Below are 21,648 nucleotides of genomic sequence, written 5' to 3' on the forward strand. Positions count from 1 at the left end.
CAGCCCAGGATGCAATCCCCATTACCATGAGGAAAAAAAATTTCATGGCTCACGAGATTGTATATATGGGATGAGGGATTGTGGTATGTGTGTAGGAGGGGGGCCCAGGTTACAAGTTTGTAGTGAGCCCAAAAAAATTATGCTTGGGCCCTGCCAATTACTAATGATATAAGATTATCAGATGAGCTATTTGGAGGGAAGATGCTCCAATAAATATCACTTTTATAGTAGTGGTATGTATTCCATTAATTATTGCTGTAACATTTGACTGCTGTATTCCTTTATCTTGTATATCTATAACCTACTCTTAAATGCTTATGTAAGAAAACAACATGCTATGAACAATCCTACTTATATTTAAAGAAAAATTAGTAATTAGACAGCTACAGTATGTGTTTTTATTTATAATTTTCTCTCTGATAAATGCTGCTCCACGAGCCGAACATTTTGTAATATGCTGTACCCTCATCTGTCATTGTGTTGGATATATAATGCTTCTGATATGAGTTTAAATAAAAACACAAAATGGTTTCCTCTAGGATATCAGGAAGTGCTAGGTAGCTGAATTTGCATTCCATTTGGTCAATTTAGATTTGTTGCTATTCTATGTAATCCCCAAACTCCTTCCGTTTTTATCAGCACTGATCTATGCATTTTATCCAGAGATTAGAAAGGCAGACAGTTTTAGAGTCTAAAGTCATTGTCAGGTCACCTACTTGAGGGGGCTGTAGCATATGGCAAACTGTGCCTCTGGAATACTTTTGATCCCAGACAGTTTAAAGAGTGGGGCCCCTCAAAGATTGCTCTCAATCTTTCTCCTGGAGAACTCAATCCAACAGATTGATCTAGCAATATCATCCATGCCATTATTTTGTTGCGCTTGTAAATATACCATATTAGGGTTTAAAATGCAAAAAAACTCTAGCATATGAAATGGATCATATACCAATATAAAAATACTAAGTACTGACAGGATATACTTTGGCAAGGTCTACACTATAAACTTCCATTGGTATAATTAAGTTACTCAGGAGTGTGAAAAATCCACACACCTCAATGACACAGTTATACCAACCTAACCCTTGGTGTAGATAGTGCTATGTTAACAGGAGAGCTTCTCCCATTGATACAGCTACCACCTCTTGCAGATGTGGATTAACTATGCAATGGGAGAAGCTCTCCTGTCAGTGTAGTAGCGTCTTCACTGAAGCGCTACAGCAGTGCAGCTGCATGCTGCAGCATTTTAAGTGTAGACCTGCCTTTTGTAGACGCTGGGCCCTATAACAGGAGCTCAGGGAGTGGGAGGCACAGAGGGAACAAAGGTGGCATTATGTCTCTTTATGCTTCCCCCAATGTCAGGTGTTTATGGCAATTGATTTAAACCCCCTATGGAAGATGGAGCAACCTCAGAGTTGTGTTAATTTGCAATAGCTGGTAATAGTCTTCTAGCTGCTATTATACAGCTGAAGATTACTGGAGAACAAGATACAGTAGATACTCTGTCCACAACCCTTCCTCTGACCTAGTATTAGCACACCCCTTAATCCAGGTAGGAGGATTGGAAGGAAATGGTATAGAGGCACCTGCATCAGCCGTGTGCCACCTAGGGATTCTGTTTATGCCAGTTTTCCAGCTCTTTGCCTTGCTGCAGTGTTATAAGGGAGCTGAATAGAGGCCAGGAACTGAACCAAAATGATGTACATTTTTGACACTACAAAGTAAACATTTGTAAATGTCCAAGTATTGACAGAATGCCAAATGATAAATTGTAGTGAGGTCTTTTTGTTCTGTGTTTGTATAGTGCCTAGCACAATAGAATCCTGGTCCCTGAGGACAATACAAATAATAAACAATAACAATAATTTAATGCTCTAAGAGAAACGTTTGCATTTTAGTATTACGTACTATATTTCATATTTTGTGTGAGAACAACATGCATTATAGCTCTGGAGCACTAAGCATAACAAAAATAAAAAGTTATACAAATTAATTATAGCAAATGTGCAATAACGGCCAAAGAAGTATATTTATAATGAAAATAACGACGAATTATCACATCTGCCAGGGCTGTTGGACACCTGTATAAAATGTCAGAACATATAAACGTTATATTACCATAAAAAGAAGGGTGGAAAAAATGTACTTTGACTGGTTTTATAAAATGACTACAAAGTACAAATATCCATGCTGCACCCTTTGTTGTTTTCTTTATCCTGGAAAGTGAACTGATAGCACCTATTGTAAACTTATCTATGGCAGAGTTTATAGCACGTAACAGCTCAGCATTTGCTTTCACTTTTTATTTTCCCTGCTTCACCTTCCAAATAGGGAAATCGCTTATTCCTCATGCATGTAGAACATCAGATTCACAAACCATTATGTAGTGTAATCTGTCCAAAATTGTATCTATTATAAAGTAACAACGTTCAAATAAATACATTCTGACAAAAACAAAACAAAATAAAAAACAGAACGTGTGAGAACACGTGTGCTTTTCCAAGGGGTACTCAACTCATTTGATCAGTGTTTCTCAGCCTGGGGGTTGCAGCCCTTGGGGAGTCACGGGACAGGTTTAGGGGCGATCACAAGTGCAGGGGTGGCAAGCATGGCAATTGCCTGGGATTCCAGAATTCCATGAAGCTAAGTTACATGCTTCAGCCCCACTGCCTGGGGCTTGGGATTCAGACAAGACTCAAGGGAAAAACAGGTTCAGGTATCACACTGAAATGTAAGTACCATATTTATATTCCAATCAATGTATTTATAATAATATGGTAAAAATGAGATAATAAACAATTTTTCAGTAATAGTCTGCTATGATACTTTTGTATTTTTTGTCTCATTTTTTTAAGCAAGTAGTTTTTAAGTGAAGTAACACTTGGGGTACACAAGACTAATCAGACTCTTGAAAGGGGTACAGTAGTCTGAAAAGGTTGAGAACCACTAAGCTAGAAAATCCAAAGTTCTGAATGACTGCCTTAATGAAGGGGGAAAAAAGGGCACAACATGATGAGGTAAAGGCAGACAATCAACTTTAACTTTAATTTTTGCCAGTTTTAGAAATTTTGCGTGTTCTTATCCTGTATCCTTATCCTGCATCTGAACTTTAACATAGTTTAAATTTATTATTTTTATATCTTTTTCAAGTAAGAAAGAAAAGTCTTTAAAAGTTTATGAATGCATATTTACCTAAGGTAAGAAATAAGAATTGCTCTAGTCTCTAAGATAAATACACATTTATGTATTCAGATATGTATATTAATATGGGAAAAATACCATTTACTTGTTAAATTATAATGACTATAAACTAATTGTGTCAATCAATATTTGACCTCTTTTAAAAGATAATTTTTAGTCCAATGCATTGACAAATCTTTTTCAAAGTCATTAACTTATCACTCAAATCCTTCCTACTCGATGGATTGACCATATAGAGTGCATAACCAGCTCCTTCGCAGCCATCCTGGTCCACTGCATCAGCACAACTGTCCTATGTGCCTACCAAGCCCAGTTTATAACAACTAAAATGACTGCTGAAAAGAATATGATGCACAAAAGCATTTGTCATTCCAGACTGGACTAACTGTATCTCAGGCAAGGTTTCTTGTGGCCTATCCCTCTGGAAAATGAAAAGAAACATTACAACCCCCCGGCATTCTAATGTACGTGGGTTAATATAATGCATTTCTATACATGGAAGTAAAGAATTCATTAAATTAGATATTTAACACAGCAGAGAATATTTTTAAAATTCCATTTACCTAGTTTTCCTATTGGATTACAAAAGTACATATACAAAGATAACATACAGAGCAAAAAAGTCTACACCCCCAATCACTGAGTATTGTAAATCTCTTGTTTACTCTGGGAGCTCACTGAAACACATCACTTTTAAAGACTTTGGGCCAAAGTGTCCACTAGTGTAAACTTAAAAGCTATGCAAAAGGAAAGCTTTGGATGCTTGGAGCCCTTCCACAAAAACATAATGCAAAAGAAAAATATAGAAATATTCTTCTTTCCTTATGAATATAGAGTCTGCATCGAAACAAACAACACATTCACGAAAAACTAACAAAAAAATGGCCTACCATTGCAAACTCAAAGCAGACTACAATGAGGTAATCCTACCTGATTGCTGGTTTCATTGATGGCTTCCAGAAGTTTTTCAACAGCTGCCTGCAGTCTAGAACTAATATTTAGAACTAGTTCTTCATTGCCAGGGTCTATCTCTGCTCCAGCAAAGTCACTCTCTGTGAGATGCTGAGTCAGGTGAAGTTCTTCATCTGTTACTCCTGACCACCTGCTAGTATCATCACCTCCAAGATCAGTACCATGATATAAAGAAGAGGGCTCTTCTGCAATAACAAAAATAATCTTTATATGTAGACTCATAGATTTAAAATAAAAAATATATGTATGAATTAGGATTACAGAGACAGGTCATAAAATAATTATAAAATATTTATACCTTTAAAGCAGGACATCAAAGACATACAATGTACACTAAAAATACACCAACAAGGCACAGTACAAGCTTATTACGGAAAATGCAGAAGGGATGGAGAAAAGGAGATATTAACAGAGAATAATATTTTGAACAGCCTGGTAGTGCTGCTTTGGGCTCTAAGAGCCTGATGTTGCAAACCCTTATTACTGATGATAATTTTTATTATTGTGAGTAGTCCAGAATAATGATTTGCAGGATTGGCCCTGAATATGGAGAACTAGGTATATCAATCACTCTGTCATCAGTGGCTAAGTGTGGCACTGTGAATTAATCCAACCGTTCAAGAAAGTTACTAATTAAAATATAATGACTTAAGTTAGTTGAGCAGAACAACAATCAATTCACACAGAATTTCTTGGCATGAAGGTGACTGGAATACTGAAAACACTGATATTATTAATGAACTGTAAATTGGTTTCAAGGGATATATGAGCCAATGGGAAATATTGTAGATGTCTGTACCGATGGACAATATGGTCTTTTTCTAATCCTTAATATTCCTGATGTCTGATTTCAATTTCATAAGCAGTATCCTTTCTGTCTGAAACGCAGCAGCAGACAGTTTTACCTAACGCTTTAGCCTGATACAACTACCATCAGAAAGCTCTGGATTTTGAATATTTAGAATGTAGAAATTCAGTAAAGCAAGAGACACAAATGTGCACATTGTGGCTGTTTTCAAACCTTTTAGGCAACAGGTGAAGTTTTCCACATTACAGGGGAGTGTAGATAATTTCACTGATGTTACTACAGCATTTTGAAAATGAAAAGCGCTATGTAGACATATTAGATTTGAATTGGCAAAAATGTTTGCTTATTAAAGAAAAGTTTGTTTTATTAAAATAAATAATGTAATCTTTCAAATAGCTTTCTGCAGTTTTTTTAAACAATGGTAGCCATTTTCTGCCAGCGCTCTCTCTATACAACATTTATGGTAGGTTTGGAGAAAAAGATTTTTCTTAGCACCTTAATGTTCCAAATCCTCATAATGTAAGACCTGCAGTAGAATTAACAGTGCTATACTTTTACAATAATAATTGTATTGGATAATAACAACAATTGGATTTCTCAGCACCCAAGCCAAAAGACCTCTGAGTATCTGGAAACATCAATAGTGACACAGGAGCTTTAATATCCTCAGAGTAGAAAGGACCTTTATCTAAGATGGACATCCAGCAGCACAGTGTTTCCTAATGCTGTACCACGGCACTGGCTAAAGCCTTAGTTGAGGGAAACATAAACCCTGTTGATCTACCAACACCACTTACTGCAGCACCTGATGCTCTTTGGAGGTAACGGATCTTAAGTGCTGACCAGGTAAGACCCTGCTTAGCTTCTGAGATCTGACAAAATAAATGCCCAAAGTACAGTAGTACAGCTACAGACAAAACAATTAGTTACATTTTACCCTAATCTATGAACAAGCATTCAGATTTGGCAGCACACTTATTTTTCCCATTTTGCTTTTCAGTTTTCTCAAAGTAAAATAAAAACACCCTACTAATTTTAATATAATACAACTACATTTTTCATACTTTTCAGATTCTGGTTTGAAAGACATTTATTAAAGTTTTGATAATATTCATGAATTTGGAATAAAACTTGAAACAAATTACATAATTGCAGTGCAGCCTAATGGCCATAGCTTACTTTGTGCCCTGGCACCCCTAGAATTAGCAGTTCATAGCCCCAGCACTTCTGGGCTTGCTGCATCAGTTATGAATGTAAAAAAATTGCTTGAGCCCTGGCACCTCTTATTACAAATTAAGCACTGCCATAGCCCGTAATCCCTGAATCTTAATAGAAGTTTTGTCTGAGATCTACTGTTGCATTGGGCCATCATGAGTTAGTTTAGAACACAAAGTATTCTTTTTGCAAAGCAGTTGCATAAATACGTGGCAGGCTTCTGCAACTTTTGTCTTATAAGAAATAAGAATGGAAAAACTTCAAACCTCAAAGCTTGCTCATAATCAGTACTGACATGGTGTCATTATTTCAGCAGCTGATGCTAATAGTAACATATTCTTTCTCTTTACTGGTGCTATTAGCATTAAGTAAGTATTCCTTTATCCATGCCAATGACCAAAAGGTTAGGGTGTGGAAATCAAGAGGTAAAGACAAAGATTTCAGACTTCAGATTTTAAAATCATAGCATGGGTACATTAATTTTTCACCCCCCTCAATTCTGTAGCTACTGTTTTCCAGTTTATCTTTTGCTATATATAAAAAAAATGTAATAGAGCATTTTATAAAGAAAAGAACAGTTCTGCAGCATACTTAAATTGAAGGATAGCTGTCAAACAAAGGGAAGTGCCACCTCCCATCTCTTGAGTTCAGCTATGGTAATGAATGTAAAGTGTTATTTTATTTTGAAACACAACTACGTAAAAATTACATTTATATTTAACAGATCTGTTTCTTGTATTTATTCAGAGTGATATTTGTTTACTTTAGTGAGTAAGGCTTCGATCCTGCAGTAGCTCTGCATGGACAAGATTGAGGCCTAAAAATCAAGGTTTACTGTTTTTTATTTTTGTTGGCCATGCAGAGCCAACAGATCTAAGAGCATGTGAGCTGGATTCTATTCCTCCTAATGCATCATCAACAGAATAATTTAGTAAATTCTAATTCGTTACAATTGTGCAAGCCCCACTGATGCAGTGCGAGTATGTAGGTGTCAGCCATGATTTGGCCTGCAGAAAAACAGGGTTACTTACCAGTAACTGTTGTTCTTCGACATGTGTTGCTCATATCCATTCCAATATAGGTGAGTGCACGCCACCATGAACTGGTTCGCAGAACTTTTTTCCCCTTAGCAGATCCCATAGGATCGGCTCAGGCGCCCCCTGGAGTACCACGCTCATGCTGCAGTATATGGGCCCCCCAGTCCCTTCTTTCTGCCGATTCCAACAGCGGGGACGGAGGGTGGGTGTGGAATGGATATGAGCAACCGATCTCAAAGAACAACAGTTACTGGTAAGTAACCCTGTTTTCTTCTTTGAGTGATTGCTCGTATCCATTCCAATATAGGTGATTAAAAAGCCATACCTTGGAGGTGGGTAGGAGTTACCGGTGAGCTGCTCTCATCAGCACAGCTCTACCAAATCCCGCGTCCTCTCTTGCCTGCTGCATGATGACATAGTGGGACGTGAAGGTGTGCACCAACGACCAGGTGGCAGCTCTGCAGATGTCCTGCAGGGGCACCCTCTCCAGGAAGGCTGCAGACGAGGCCTGGGCTCTGGTTGAATGCACTGATACAGCCCTTGGATGTGGTATGCTTGCCTGCTTGTAGCAGCACTTGATGCAGGCGGTGATCCACGTGGAGGTGCGCTGGGTGGAGACAGGTAAGCCTTTCATCCGGTCCGCCACTGCAACAAACAGCTGCGTAGACTTCCGGAACATCCGTGTCCTCTTGATGTAGTAGGCCAGAGCTCGTCTCACGTCTAGCGAGTGCCATCTCCGCTCCTCCTCCTCTGACCCGTGCGGTTTTGGAAAAAACACGAGAAGGAAAATATCTTGGTTATAGTGGAACTGGGAGACCACCTTAGGCAGGAAAGCTAGATAGGGTCTCAACTGCACCTTGTCTTTATAAAACACGGTGTAGGGGGGCTCAGAGGTCAAAGCTCTTATCTCGGAAACCTTCCTAACCGAGGTAATGGCCACCAGGAAGGCTACCTTCCAAGAGAGGACAAGCAGCGGGCATGTAGCCATGGGCTCGAAGGGGGGCCCTGTTAATCTGGAGAGGACCAGGTTGAGATCCCAGGGAGGCACTGGGTCACGGACCTGCAGGTAAAGCCTCTCCACCCCCTTGAGGAACCTGACTGACATGGGGTGGGAAAATAAGGATATCCCCTCTAGCGGTTGGTGGAAGGCTCAGACAGCTGCTAGGTGGACTTTCAGGGAAGCCAGCGCCAAGCCCTGGAGTTTCAGGTGGAGCAGATACTCCAGGATAGCCTGAATAGGTAAGCAGCTCGGCGGGATGCCCCGGGACTCCATACAGCAGGTAAACCGTCTCCACTTGGCTCGGTACACGACCTGTGTGGAAGGTTTTCTGCTGCCCAGAAGAATTTGCTGGACCTGCGCCGAGCAGGCTCTCTCCCCCCACCATCAGCCACAGAGCCTCCAGGCCATCAGGTGGAGGAAGTCCACGTCTGGGTGGAGCAGGTGACTCTGGTCCTGGGAGAGCAGGTCGTAACACCTCGGGAGCTCCACGGGCAGGGCGATCAACAGGTCCAGCAGCATACTGAACCAATGCTGTCTCGGCCAGGCTGGGGAAATGAGTATCATGTCCGCTCTGTCCCTCTTGATTTTCAAGAGGACCTTGGGTAGGAGCAGAACGGGGGGGAAACGCATACATGAGGGTCCCCTTCCACTCGATGAGGAACGCGTCGGAGATGGAGCCCGGCTCGCGACCCCAGAGCGAGCAGAACCTAAGGCACTTCCTGTTCCAGAATGACACGAACAGGTCCAGTTGGGAAACACCCCACTTGTGGAAGGTAAAAGTCACCACCTCTGGGTGAAGTGACCAGTTGTGGCGAGGTAGAAACGACCTGCTGAGGCAGTCCGCCTCGTTGTTCCTGACCCCCAGGAAGTGAGAGGCAGATAAATGAAAGTCGTGCCTCACCGCGAAGTCCCACAGTTGAATGGCCTCCTGGCAAAGAGCCGAGGAGTGCGCTCCCCCCTGCCTGTTCATGTAAAACATGGCTGCTGTATTGTCCGTCAGGATCTGAACCATCTTGCCCCTCAGGAATCTGAGGAAAACCTTGCAGGCCAACCGGACTGCCCTGATCTCTCATACATTGATATGGAGACTCTTCTCTTCCTCCGACCGCAGCCCCTGGGTGCTCAGGTCAGCACTGATGTGGGACCCCACCCCACGTCCAAAGCGTCTGTGATCAGGATGACCGATGGGGCCAGATCCCAGAAAGGAACCCCTTTCAACACCTGCTCGGGAGTCCTCCGCCAGTTCAGTGAGGCTAGGATCCTTGGGGGAACCATGATCACCCTATTCAAGGGGTGTCTGCTCAGTGCATACACCGAGGCTAACCATGCCTGGAGAGGCCTGAGTTTGAGGCGAGCCAGCCTCACCACATACATGCAGGCTGCCATGTACCCTAGCAGCTGTAGGCAGTGCCTGGCTGTCGTCGTGGGGCACCTGTGTAGCTGGGCGATTATCGCGGCCATAGCCTCGAAGCGAGGCTGCGGGAGGAAGGCTCTGGCCTGGGTAATGTCCAGAGTGGCACCAATGAACTCTATGCGTTGCACCAGGGTAAGAGTGGACTTCTGCTCGTTTATGAGCAGCCCCAGTTTGGTGCATGTCGCACAAGTGAAGGACAGGCTGTTCTGAGCGTGGGACCTGGACCTGCCCCTGATCAGCCAGTCGTCCAGGTACGGGAAGATCTGCACCCCTCTGCGGCGCAAGTGGGCCGCCACTACTGCCATGCACTTGGTAATACCCTGGGGGCAGATGAGAGGCCAAAGGGCAGGGCCAAGAATTGGTAATGGCAGCCAGCTACCATAAATTGGAGGAAGCACCTGTGGCTGGGAAGGATGGAAATATGGAAGTACACATCCTTCAAATCGAGGGCAGCATACCAACCTCCTGGATCCAGAGCAGGGATAATGGAGGCAAGGGAGATCACGCAAAACCTGAGACGCTTGATAAATTTGTTTAGTCGGCATAGATTTAATATGGGTCTCAGACCCCCTTTTGCTTTGGGAATGAGAAAATACCTGCAGTAAAATCCCTTCCCTATTTCTTCCAGAGGAACCGCTTCCACCGCCCCCAGGAGGAGGAGGGTATTCACCCCCTGCAAAAGGAGTTGCTCATGAGAGGGGTCACTGAAGAGGGACGGGGTCGGGAGGAGAGTCCAGGGGGGAAGGCCATGAACTGAAGGGTAATATCCCCTGAGAAATATGCCGAGAACCCAACGGTCCGAGGTGATATTTTGCCACTTGGCGTAGAAGGGTCTTAGCCTGTCTTCAAACGGAAGAAGTGGATCCGGGAGAGAGGTAGTGGTGCCACCCTCGGGCGCACCGTCAAAATTGTTTTTTGTGTGTGGCCCCCTTAGAGGGTCCTTGCTGGGAGGTTGCGGATGAGTTGGAGCGGTTATGTCATCCGAACCCCCTGCTCCTTTCTCAGCCCCGGGCTGAGAGGGTCTAGGTGATGGCCTAAGGGGTGGCTGTGCCTGGCGTTGGGGCTGTGGCCAAGACTGACGCCTCGAGGCCTGGGGAGTGTAGAGTCCCAAGGAACGGAGCGTGGCTTGTGAATCCTTAAGAGCACCTCTTGGGACAGCCCTGATGACTGCAGCCACGAACACCGCCTCATGGCTATTGCAGAGGCCATGGCTCTGCTAGCAGTGTCCGCAGCGTCACTGGCGGTTTGCAACGCCGCCTCTGCCACCGTGACACCTTCTTCCAGGACCGTGGCAAAGTCCACCGCTTGGTCCTGGGGGAACCCCTCTGCGAACCGCCTCATGGACTCCCAGAGGTAAGGACTGTAACACCCTAGGAGGGCTTGGTGGTTCACAATCCTGAGTTGCAAACCCCGGTGGAGTAAACTTTTCTCCCGAATAAATCAAGTTTCTTATTATCCTTGTTTTTTGGCGTGGTGCCTGGGCCACCTTGCCTGTCCCTCTGGTTGGCCACATCCACCACCAGAGTCCCCGGGGCTGGGTGTTTAAACAAAAACTCAAACCCCTCTGCCGGGACATAATATTTTTTCTCGGCGCCCTTGGATGTGGGAGCAACCGAGGCAGGGGTTTGCCACAGGGCCTTGGCCAGCTTAAGGACCCTATCATGTACAGGTAGGGCCACCCTTGATGGTCCTGCTGAACCAACAACCCCGAAGAGGGGATCCTCCTCCTCTGATAGCTCCTTGAGTTCTAGGTTCAGGTTGGAGGACACCCTTTTCAGGAGGTCCTGGTGTGCCCTGAAGTCTGGGAGGGGTGCCCTGTGGTCTCTGGTGGCCCCCTCATCTGGGGAAGAGGAGGAGGATTGCTGAGGGGACCCACAGAGGGTCCCTCCTCAGGGCCTGATTCCTCATCCGAGGAATGGCCCTTAGCCTGTTGGCTCGGTTGGGGGGGGGGGGGGGGGGCACCAGCTGTGCCACTGAGGATGGGACTGACACAGTTCCCTGTCCCATCTGTGCCCCCCATGGACACCAATAAAGCCACTGCCACGGCCCTTGCAGCCACCCCGTGCTGGCATCAGTACCGGCTGTGGAGTGTCGTGATGGCGGCAGGTGCCCTTGTCTTTGTGGGACCCCGAGCCATTGGTCTGGTGCCAACGATGCCTTCGGCTTTTGCTGCTCTTAGTTGGGGACCGGCCTCTTGATGACCCCGGTGAGGTAGAAGAGCGTTGGTGCCGCTGCAAGCGGTGCTGATGGGAGGATGCATGCCCCTACGAGCTTGACGACAACACCCTCCGCCTCGGCACCGAGGACTTCTTGTGCCGCTTGCCCTTCGGGGACCGGGAGCGGTGCCGTCTGTGGCGTCTCGGTGCCGAGCCCGACTCTGTAGACCGAGATCAACGACAGATCAGAGCGGCTGGGTTTTTCGGTGCCGGGCTCCGCGCCGGGCTCCACACTGGAGATTGGAACTGGTGCTGTACTGGTGAAGGGTTCAGTGCTGGGGTGCGGGAGCGGCGCCCACTGTGCAAGGCAGTCTTGGAACGGTCCCGCCTCTAGCATGATGCCTCAGATGCCGGGGACCAACCTTGGTGCCGCGGGGAGGATGAGCTCGATGACTCCGAATTGGAGCTGCAAGGGGAGCCGCTGCGCTCTACTCTCCATGGCCGTCTGGTGGGAGACTTCACCCCAACAGGGGTCTTGACCATCCACCGGGGGCACCCAGCGCGGGTTTATCCCGGGACACCAGTCCCCTCTCCCTTGGCCGAGGAGGGGACAGAGGCGTGGTCATGGCCATCAAGGCCCGTGCTGTGTGGAAAGCCTCTGGTGTCGACGGGCCTTGCAGGGGCACACCCCCACCCCTAGGGATCGGGGGAGGCTCCCTGCGTGGACATGCAGGCTCCGGAGCAAGCTCAACGGACCGTGGCTGGTGTATCTCCTGGCTCGACCTTGGCCGCGCAGGTGGTGCGAGGGAGCATGGGCGCTCCATGCCCTGGCGCCGTTTCTTCTTGGGCACTGGGGATGGGCATCGAGTAGACTCCAGTGCTGGTGAAGCGCTCCGCACCGAGGAGACGCTCGGTGCCGAGGTGGAACGCGGCGGTTCAGAGGCCACTCGGCGTGCCGCCTCCATCAGAATAGCCTTCAGCCGAATATCCGCTCCTTCGGAGTCCTTGGCTTGAAGGCTTCACAAATCTTACACTGGTCCCTCCGCTGCTGCTCTCCCAGGCACCTGAAGCAGCGATCATGAGGGTCACTTACTGGAAGGGCTTTGCCGCAAGCGGCGCAAGACTTAAAACCAGGTGAGCCGGGCATGGCCTGGCCCTAAGCCCCTAAGGGCTTCTACTCTAATGCTAACTAACTAACTACTTAACACTAAACTATTCAAACAACTATTAACAAAGTCAGTAAGGGGAATGCTACTTACGATAGGCAAGAGAAGTTCCAGCAACCGTCACGGGTGGAAAGAAGGAACTGAGGGCCCGTAGGGTCGGTGGTGCCTCATATACCGCGGCATAAGTGTGGTACTCCAGGGGTCGCCTGAGCCGACCCTATGGGGTCTGCTAAGGGGAAAAAAGTTCCGGGAACCAGTGCACGGTGGTGTGCACTCACCTATTTTGGAATGGAAATGAGCAATCACTTGAAGTAAAACTTCACAAACAGTAAGGATACTTGAAGAGAAAAAACCCAACTTGACTCTCTCAGAGCTTTGATTAAGTTTGCAGAGCGAGCAACTGGAACATGGAAGTTACTGTGGGATGGTAAATATAGAAACCATTGATGGCATTTTTATAAAATCAGTGTAGAAATGCACTTTAAAATCACTATTTGCCTAGAAAATGTAAGTCTCCAAATTTATTCTCCTAAAAATAGCAGAGCATTCCCACACCTGACCCATTCTTTTTAGGTGAAAAATCTGAAGAAGTGTCCCAGATTGAGGGGTCAATACAGGAGGTTGTAGAACAAATTGATAAATTAAACAATAACCAGTCACCCGGACCAGATAGTACTCAACCAAGAGTTCTGAAGAAACTCAAATATGAAACTGCAGAACTACTAACCATGGTATGTAACTGTAGCAGGCCAGGTGGCCAGGTCCCCTCTTTTCCTCCACAGGGTCCACTCCCCCTGGCTCCAAAGGACTCACCACGCCTTCTTCGTTGCAATCACCAGTGCTACTTTATTTACAGTGCATACAACTTAGTCCCACTTTCTACACCAGACACTCTGGGGACTTGGGGGCTCGGTTAGGGTTAGGGTTCCCTCCTGGCCTGCAGGCAGCCTGTCTGGCAGGCTTCCCCTGCCCTGTTTGGCCACGCCTCCCCATGGCTTCTGGCACTGGCCTATTTATTTCTCTGGACCAGGTCACCAGCTGTTCACTTTTCCCTCATTAGGCCAGGGCTCTGACTCAGCTTAATCAAGGCTGCAGCTGTTACGTGCTCTGCCAGAGCCCCTTACACCCTGGCCAACAGAGGCAGGTGAGAGATTTACCATCTTCTGCTCTGTTACAGTAACCTAACGCTTAAATCAGCATCTGTACCAAATGACTGAAGAACAGCTAATATAGCACCAATTTTTGAAAAAGGCTCCAAAGGCCAGTTACAAGCCAGTGAGCCTAACTTCAATACCAGGCAAATTGGCTGAAGAACAGATTTATCAGAAACATAGATGAACACGATATGTTGGAGGAAGAATCAACATGGCTTCTGTAAAGAGAAATCATGTCTCACCAACCCAGTAGAATTCTTTGAGGGCAATCAACAAATGTGGACAAGGGTGATCCAGTGGATATAGCATACTTGGACTTTCAGAAAGCCTTTGACAAGGTCCCTGACCAAAGGCTCTTAAGCAAAGTAAGCAGTCATGGGATAAGGGGGTAGGTCATAAGTACATAAGAGGAAGTTACTCCCCATAACTGAAGGTTCTTCAAGATGCTTGGTCCCTATCTATATTCCAAATGTGGGTGAGCACGCGTGCCATGCGCCTGAGTCCAGAAGTATTTCCAAGCAGTGTCCATTGATCCTCACATACGTAGTGTGTCTCCTCATGCTCCCACCCAAGAGTATAAAGAGCAATGCGGGTCAATGTAACTCCAGTTTTCCCTCTTACTGTTGTGTAACAGAATCCAAAGCAGAGGGGAAGGAGGACAGGTAGTAGAATACAGATTGGGACCACACCTCTCAAAGAACCTCCAGTTACTGGTGAGTAACTTCCTCTTCTTCTTCGAGTGATGGTCCCTACATGTATTTCACACCTGGGTGACTTATGAGCAGTAATCAGTGCAGAGGTGGGTGTAAGGATTCTAATGGCATAGCTGTTTGCAATAAAGTGTGGCCCATCAGTGCACTGTAAACATGTGAAGAGAGCACCATATTGCAGCCTTGCCATGGCACATCGCTAGCAAGTCGGAGAAGGCAATTTGCGCTTGTGTAGAATGTGCTGTTACACCCCCAGGAAGGGGTAGGTCGGAGCGTTTATAGCATTCCAGTATGTACACTGAGACCCATTTAGAGATTCTTTGGGAAGATATAGCTTGCCCCACTGATCTTTCTGCAATGCCAACAAAGAGTCTCAGTGACCTCCAAAAAGGTCTAGTCTGTGCAAGCAGAACGCCAGAGCATGTTGAAAATCAAGAGAGTGCAGAGCTGTCGGTGGGAGAGGCATGTGGCTTCGGATAGAACACAGGCAAGTGGATGGACTGATTGAGATGGAATTTGGACACTACATTGGAAAGGATTTTGGGGTGTAGCCTTAATGAGACCTTGTCCTTGTGAAACACCATGCAGAGAGGGTCTGCCATCATGGTGGTGGCAGCGGGCCCACTCCAGGAAGTGCTGCCATTTTGTGTGATAGCAAGTTCTGGTGGACTCTTTCCTGCTTGGTTGAGAATTTGTTGAATGGGAAAGGAGCATGCACAGTCTATACCTGATGCCCATCCAAATACCAGGCTGAGAGGTGAAGAGAGTTGGATTCGATGCCAGACTCTGGGATCTGAGGGTAGATCTGGGTTGGATGCCAGACTCTGCCCCAATCTTGCATAAGGAGATCTGGGAATGTCTAGAGCTTGATTGGTGGTCAGGTGAAGAGTTTCAGGAAATCGGTGAACCAGAATTGACAGGGCCAGTAGGGTGCCATGAGGATGATGTTGGTCCTGTTCCAGCAAATCTTGTGAAGAACCTGTGGCAGCAGAAGAATGGGGGAAAGGCATAGCAGAGGTCTCCCATCTAGGAGAGAGGAGAGCATCACCTCAAGAGCCCCTGTCTTGAGTCCCCTTGGAGCAAGAGAGGTGGTGTTTTCTATTTGCTTGAGAGGCAAAGAGGTCCTAACGAGGGGCACCCCACTGGGTGAAGAGGTCATTGAGGACTGCATCATGCAGTTCCCATTTACGGTCTAGGTATAGAGTTCTGCTAAGCTTGTCAGCTAAAGAATTCTGGGTGCCTGGTAGATATGTGGCCTGTATGGACACCTGATTCCTGATGCACCAGTTCTATAGGCGAACAGACTCGGAGCAGAGAGAAGGGGACCTGGACTCCCCCCAGCCTGTTGATGTAGACCACTCTGGTGATGCCAGAGAGAAGCTGAATGTGAAGGGACAGTATGAGCAGAAGAAAGGCTTTGCAGGTGAGACGGACTGCCCTGAGTTCTAGTATGTTTTTCCAAAAACCCTGGTACGTAACCAGGGTGGGATGAGCAGGGCAGTTACCCAGGGCGCAAAGCTGCGGGGGCAGAAAAATGGGACAGCATGAGACAGGAACACGGAGTTACACCCTCCCCCCCCCCGATTTCTACTTTCCCTCTTTGCCCTGCTCCTTGAGCCAGGCTGCCTCTGCACAGCCGGGCACTTCCCAAGCAGGGCAGGTGGCAAAGTTCGGAGTTGCGACCCGATATGCTCTTGCCTTTCCCCTGAAGGTGCGTGATGCCAGCCTGTGTGAGCCCAGGTGCCATAAGATGATCCCTGAGGTGCTTGCTTGCCGCTGCTCTGGTGCTCCTGGCTCTGCTGCTGCTCCTCAAAGGCGATGCATGGGGCAGTCACGTACCCCCACCACTATCAAGAGTTAAGTATTGCCTCTGGGCTGAGGAGCAGCAGCAGAGCCTAGAGCACCAGAGCAGCGGCGGGTGAGCACCTCAGGGAGCATCTTATGGTAGCTGGGCTCTGCGTAGAGGGACCAGCTCCAGGGCGCATCACTGGCCGATGCTGGGCTCCTTTGGGGGAGAGGCAAGGGCATCTCAGGGGCACAGCTTGGAGCTGTGCTGCCCACCATGCCTGGGGAGTGCCTGGCAGTGCAGAGGTAGCCTGGTTCAGGGAGCAGGGCAGGGAGGGTTGTCAGGCAGCCAGCCAGCGCTCTGGTTTCTACAGCAGAGAGAGCCAGGAGCCTGAGTGGGCAAGGCGGCTCCCACCAGTTTCCAATCTGCTGTCTCCTGGGAGGAGACAACGGTTTTCAAACTATTTGAAAACCTCTGGGCTAAATGGATGGCAGAAATCTGGGGCAGTCATGTGACCCTGGATCCCCTGCCCCCACTGGCATCGCCTCTAAGGGGCACAAGTATGTTTGCTCACCCCAGATGCTAAAATGCCTAGTTATGGCTCTGCTACAACTTGGCTTCCCATGACGTCCAGATGCCCTATGCTGTGTGGTGGTCTAAGTGGGACCCTCACCCCATAAAGGAAGTGTCTGTTGTGATGATGGTTTGTGGCATGGAAAGGGGTGCTGATTATGATTGGTCCACCAGCTGAGAGGCCAACACGGGTGCTGGAATGGGGACCCTGGAGTCGATATGGTCCCTGGTCAGTTTGTAGGTGGTGTGAAGCCTAGCCTGTAGGCATTGCCGGTGGAGTTGTGCATGGGGCGTCATGTAAGTTCAGGCTACCATATGCTCTAGGAAAGAGTCATTGGTGGACCTTGGTGTGGGGCCTGTGGCAAAGACAAGCAATGAGGGCACTGATCGCAGAGAAACAATCCACCGGGAGGAAGGTTCGTGCAGCAACTGACTCCAGTCTTGACCTCATGAAGTGTATTTGTCTGTATGGTTGTCAAAACACGCTTGTCTTTGTTGATGCAGATATCCATGGACACTAGGAGGTTTCGAAGACAATGGATCGCAGGGAAAGCTTCCTCCTGTGACTGCGCCATGAGGAGCCAGTTGTCCAGGTAAAAGAATACCGAGTGTCCTAGGCACCTCAGCTGGGCCACTATGACTGCAAACACCTTTGTGAATACTCATGGTGCTATCGTGATGCTGAATGGGAGGACCTGAAATTGGTAGTGTTGTTGGCTCACCCTGAGATGGAGAAACTTCCTGTGTGATGGGTGGATGTCCACATGGAAGTAAGCGACTTTCATGTCAAGAGCCACAAACCACACTCCCTGGTGGAAGGATGGAATGATCGATGGCAGCGTTATCATTCGAAACTTGGACTTCCTGATAAACATAGTTAGTAGCCAGAGATCATGGATGGGATGCCATCCATCGTCCTTCTTCGGGATGAGGAAGTATGGCGAATAAAAGCCTCTCCGCAGGTATTGGGGAGAGATGCATTCTATTGCACCCTTGAAGGCCAGAGTGTCTGCTTCCTGCTGAAGAATCACTTGCTGGGAGGAATTCCCTGGAGGGGAGCGGGAGGGAAAGTGATGAGTTGGGAAGGAGAGGCACTCTATGGAGTATGTGTGGTGGATGATCTCTAGTACCCAACTGTCCATGATGATCTTGCCCCAGTAGTGGGCAAATAGAGCAAGATAGCCACTGAAGATGATATGTGGCATGGTGCTTGGCATCAAAGGAGTTTGCAGTTCTCGACCTGGGCATCAAAATTGACCTTTGGCTTGTGGTTGGGAGAGGGTCAAGGAGGTGGCAGTGGCAGAGGCTGGGAACTGAGGTCTCTGGGACCACTGGTATTTCCATGGGAGCTCTTGTGGGTGCTGGTAGTATGCTGGGTAGATCATGTGTGGCCGCGATCAAAAGGGTTGTTTCTTGTGCTTGCATCTGGGGGCTAAAGTGTAGATGTCCAGGAATCATAGCATGGACCTCGAATTCTTGAGAGAGTAAAGGGACTTGTCCATTTTCTCAGTGAAGAGGTTGGTCTTGTTGAAAGGGATGTCCTTGATAGTATTTTGGACCTCCCTGGAGAAGCCAGAGGATTGCAGCCATGAGTCCCTATGCATCATGAGGCTGGTGGCTATCAAACGGGAAGCAGTATCAGCCATGTCCACTGTGGCCTGGAGGGCCACCTGGACTACCAATTCTCCTTCATCCACAAGGATCTGAAACTGTGCCTTGTGTTCTATTGGGAGTTTGTACTTGAACTCTACTAGCCTGTTATAGGTGTTAAAATTGTACTTGGCTAGCAGAGCCTGATAGTTTGCAATATGGAACTGTAGTCCTGCTGAAGGAAAGGCCTTCCTGCCCAGAAGATCCAGTCTCTTGGAGGCCTTCTCAGACGGAGTGGACTTTTGCTGCTGCTGCCGATCACGTTTAGCTGCCACCTGAATGACCAGGGAGTTGGGAATCGGGTGTGTAAATAAAAAATTGGCCCCTTTAGCCAGCACAAAATATCTTCTCTTTGCTCTCTTTGGTGTGGGGACGCATGAAGCTAGGATGGCTGTGTTTATCGGGAGCGCCACTCTTTAAAGTCCTTGTGGTTGGAGAATGTTGAGGAGACAGTGTTGTTCCTCCAATGGAATGTGCAGGTCTGTGATCACCCTCTGCATCGTGTCTTGATGCTGCTGGTGATCATCCAGCGGAGACAGCAGGAGGGGCATAACAGTCTCACCTGGTGATGAGAAGGCTCCAGTCGGGACCAGCAGTACCAACTTGACAATCTCCTCTTTGTACACTAACGATGCAGGAAGGTGTATGGAGGAAGCCGGGGAAGACCATTGGGATGGTTCTGGATGCCTATCGTATGGGTCCCTGGGCTCCCAGTAGGGCCAGAATGAGGGGTCCAATGGCCTGGGTGGGCCCCATGGGAGGTAGTACCAGGCATCCCTGGGTGGGCTGTAAGCAGGAGAATAAGGATGTCTGGCACGTATGTCCAGGTTCCTGCGTGGCAGTGGGGATGGCGGCGGTGCTGTGTCCGAGAACTCCTCGGAGTCAGAGGATGGTTCTGTCAGTAGCAGGAGTTTCAGTGCCAGAGGGCAGGGGTGCAGCACATGAGAGATGGGCTTCATTGCAGGAGGAGCAGAGGTTCATATTTAGGCGTGGAAATGTCCAGATAAGGGTAGGGCCCGAGAGAAGTGGAGACTGTGGGTCTGGCAGAGTCATCTCCTCCACTGTGAAGAATGTCTTCGTGAGGCCAGGGGTCTGTGGGGCACCCATTGAGATTCCAGAGCAGTGGTTCTCAACCTATGGCCCAATCAGCACAGAGCTGCGGCCCATTTGACATCCTCAGGGCCATATAGGTAGTATCGGATGCAGGCCACATAACACACTGTGGGCCACATATGCAACCCACAATGGTAAATAGGTTGAGAACCATTGCCCCAGAGGGACCTACTGGAGTAAGCGGAGTTGATCTATTCGTTGGACCGGTCGGTGTCACGCTCGCAGCCATGCAGTCTGAGTACTTTAGTATCAGGGTCATCATTGGTAATGATGGATCTCACTTTCGCTTGGCTATACTCTCCAGCTGGGGAAGGCTTTAGTGGCAGACCGTCAGGATCTGTGTGCAACATCTCACCTGACCAGGTGCAGCTCAGGGAGGGAATGCTGAGTTTATGAGTCGTCCGCTGTGGGGACCTACTCTTGTGCGCAAGAGAGTGCCACTTGCTCTCATGATGGGGCTTGTCTTTGGGCTTCAGTGCTGGCAGTTCCACACCATGAGTGGTGCTTGGAGGGGCACTCGCAGTTGGCAGTGGCCACTATACAGGAGGGTCTCCCAGGCTGGGATCTGAGTGTGCTCAGGGCCTCATTGCCTCCTCCATGAGGTGTTTGCGGAGGCAGAGCTAACGGGCCTCTCTGGTTCTGGGCAAGGACTTATAGATGGTGCACCTTGCTGAGATATGTGCCTCACCCAGGTAGTAGAGGCACGATTGGTGCTCATAAGAATGGCCATACGGGGTCAGACCAATGGTCCATCTAGCCCAGTATCCTGTCTTCCAACAGTGGCCAACGCTAAGTGCTTCAAAGGGAATGAATAGAACAGGTAATCATCAAGTGGTCCATCCCATCGGCCATTCCCAGCCTCTGGCAAACAGCAATCCCTGCCTATCCTGGCTAATAGCCATTGATGTACCTATACTCCATGAACTTATCTAGTTCTTTTTGGAACCCCGTTATAATCTTGGCCTTCACAACATCCTCTGGCAAGGAGTTCCACAGGTTGATTGTGTATTGTGTGAAGAAATACTTCCTTTTGTTTGGTTTAAACCTGCTGCCTATTAATTTCATTTGGTGACCCCAGGTTTGTGTGTTGTAAGAAGGAGTAAACAACACTTCCTTATTTACTTTCTCCACACCAGTCATGATTTTATAGACCCCTATCATGTCCTCCCTTGGTTGTCTCTTTTCCAAACTGAAAAGTCCCAGTCTTATTAATCTCTCATCATATGGAAGCTTTTCCCATACCCCTAATCATTTCTGTTGCCCTTTTCTGTAACTTTTCCAATTCTGATATATATGTTTTTTGAGATGCGGCGACCAGATCTGCGGGCAGTATTCAAGATGTGAGCATACCATGGATTTATAAAGACGCAATATGATATTTTCTGTCTTTTATCTATCGCTTTCCTAATGATTCCCAATATTCTGTTAGCTTTTTTGACTGTCGTTGCACATTGAGTGGATGTTTTCTGAGAACTATCCACAATGACTCCTAGATCTCTTTCTTGAATGGTAATATCTAATTTAGACCCCATCATTTTATACGTATAGTTGGGATTATGCTTTCTAATGTGCATTACTTTGTATTTATCAACATTGAATTTTATCTGCCATTTTGCTGCCCAGTCACCCAGTTTTGTGAGATTCCTCTTTGTAGTCTGCTTTGGACTTAACTGTCTTGAGTAGTTTTGTATCATCT

General features: G+C 47.5%; 1 protein-coding gene across 7 annotated transcripts in view; it reads right to left on the reverse strand.

Moving 5' to 3' along the window:
- The window catches only part of AKAP9 (A-kinase anchoring protein 9), a 221,984-nt gene that overhangs the window by 82,135 nt on the left and 118,201 nt on the right, over nucleotides 1-21,648 (reverse strand). For all 7 annotated transcript variants that reach the window (XM_067562218.1, XM_067562216.1, XM_067562217.1 and 4 more), the window contains one exon: nucleotides 4,129-4,355. In XM_067562218.1, the coding sequence (XP_067418319.1) occupies nucleotides 4,129-4,355 (227 nt within the window). The remainder of the gene's footprint in view (nucleotides 1-4,128; nucleotides 4,356-21,648) is intronic.

Source organism: Emydura macquarii, unplaced genomic scaffold (genome assembly GCF_026122565.2).
Source record: "Emydura macquarii macquarii isolate MOO-44397 ecotype Brisbane River unplaced genomic scaffold, CSIRO-AGI_Emac_v2 contig_2422, whole genome shotgun sequence".
NCBI classification, from domain to species: Eukaryota; Metazoa; Chordata; order Testudines; family Chelidae; genus Emydura; species Emydura macquarii.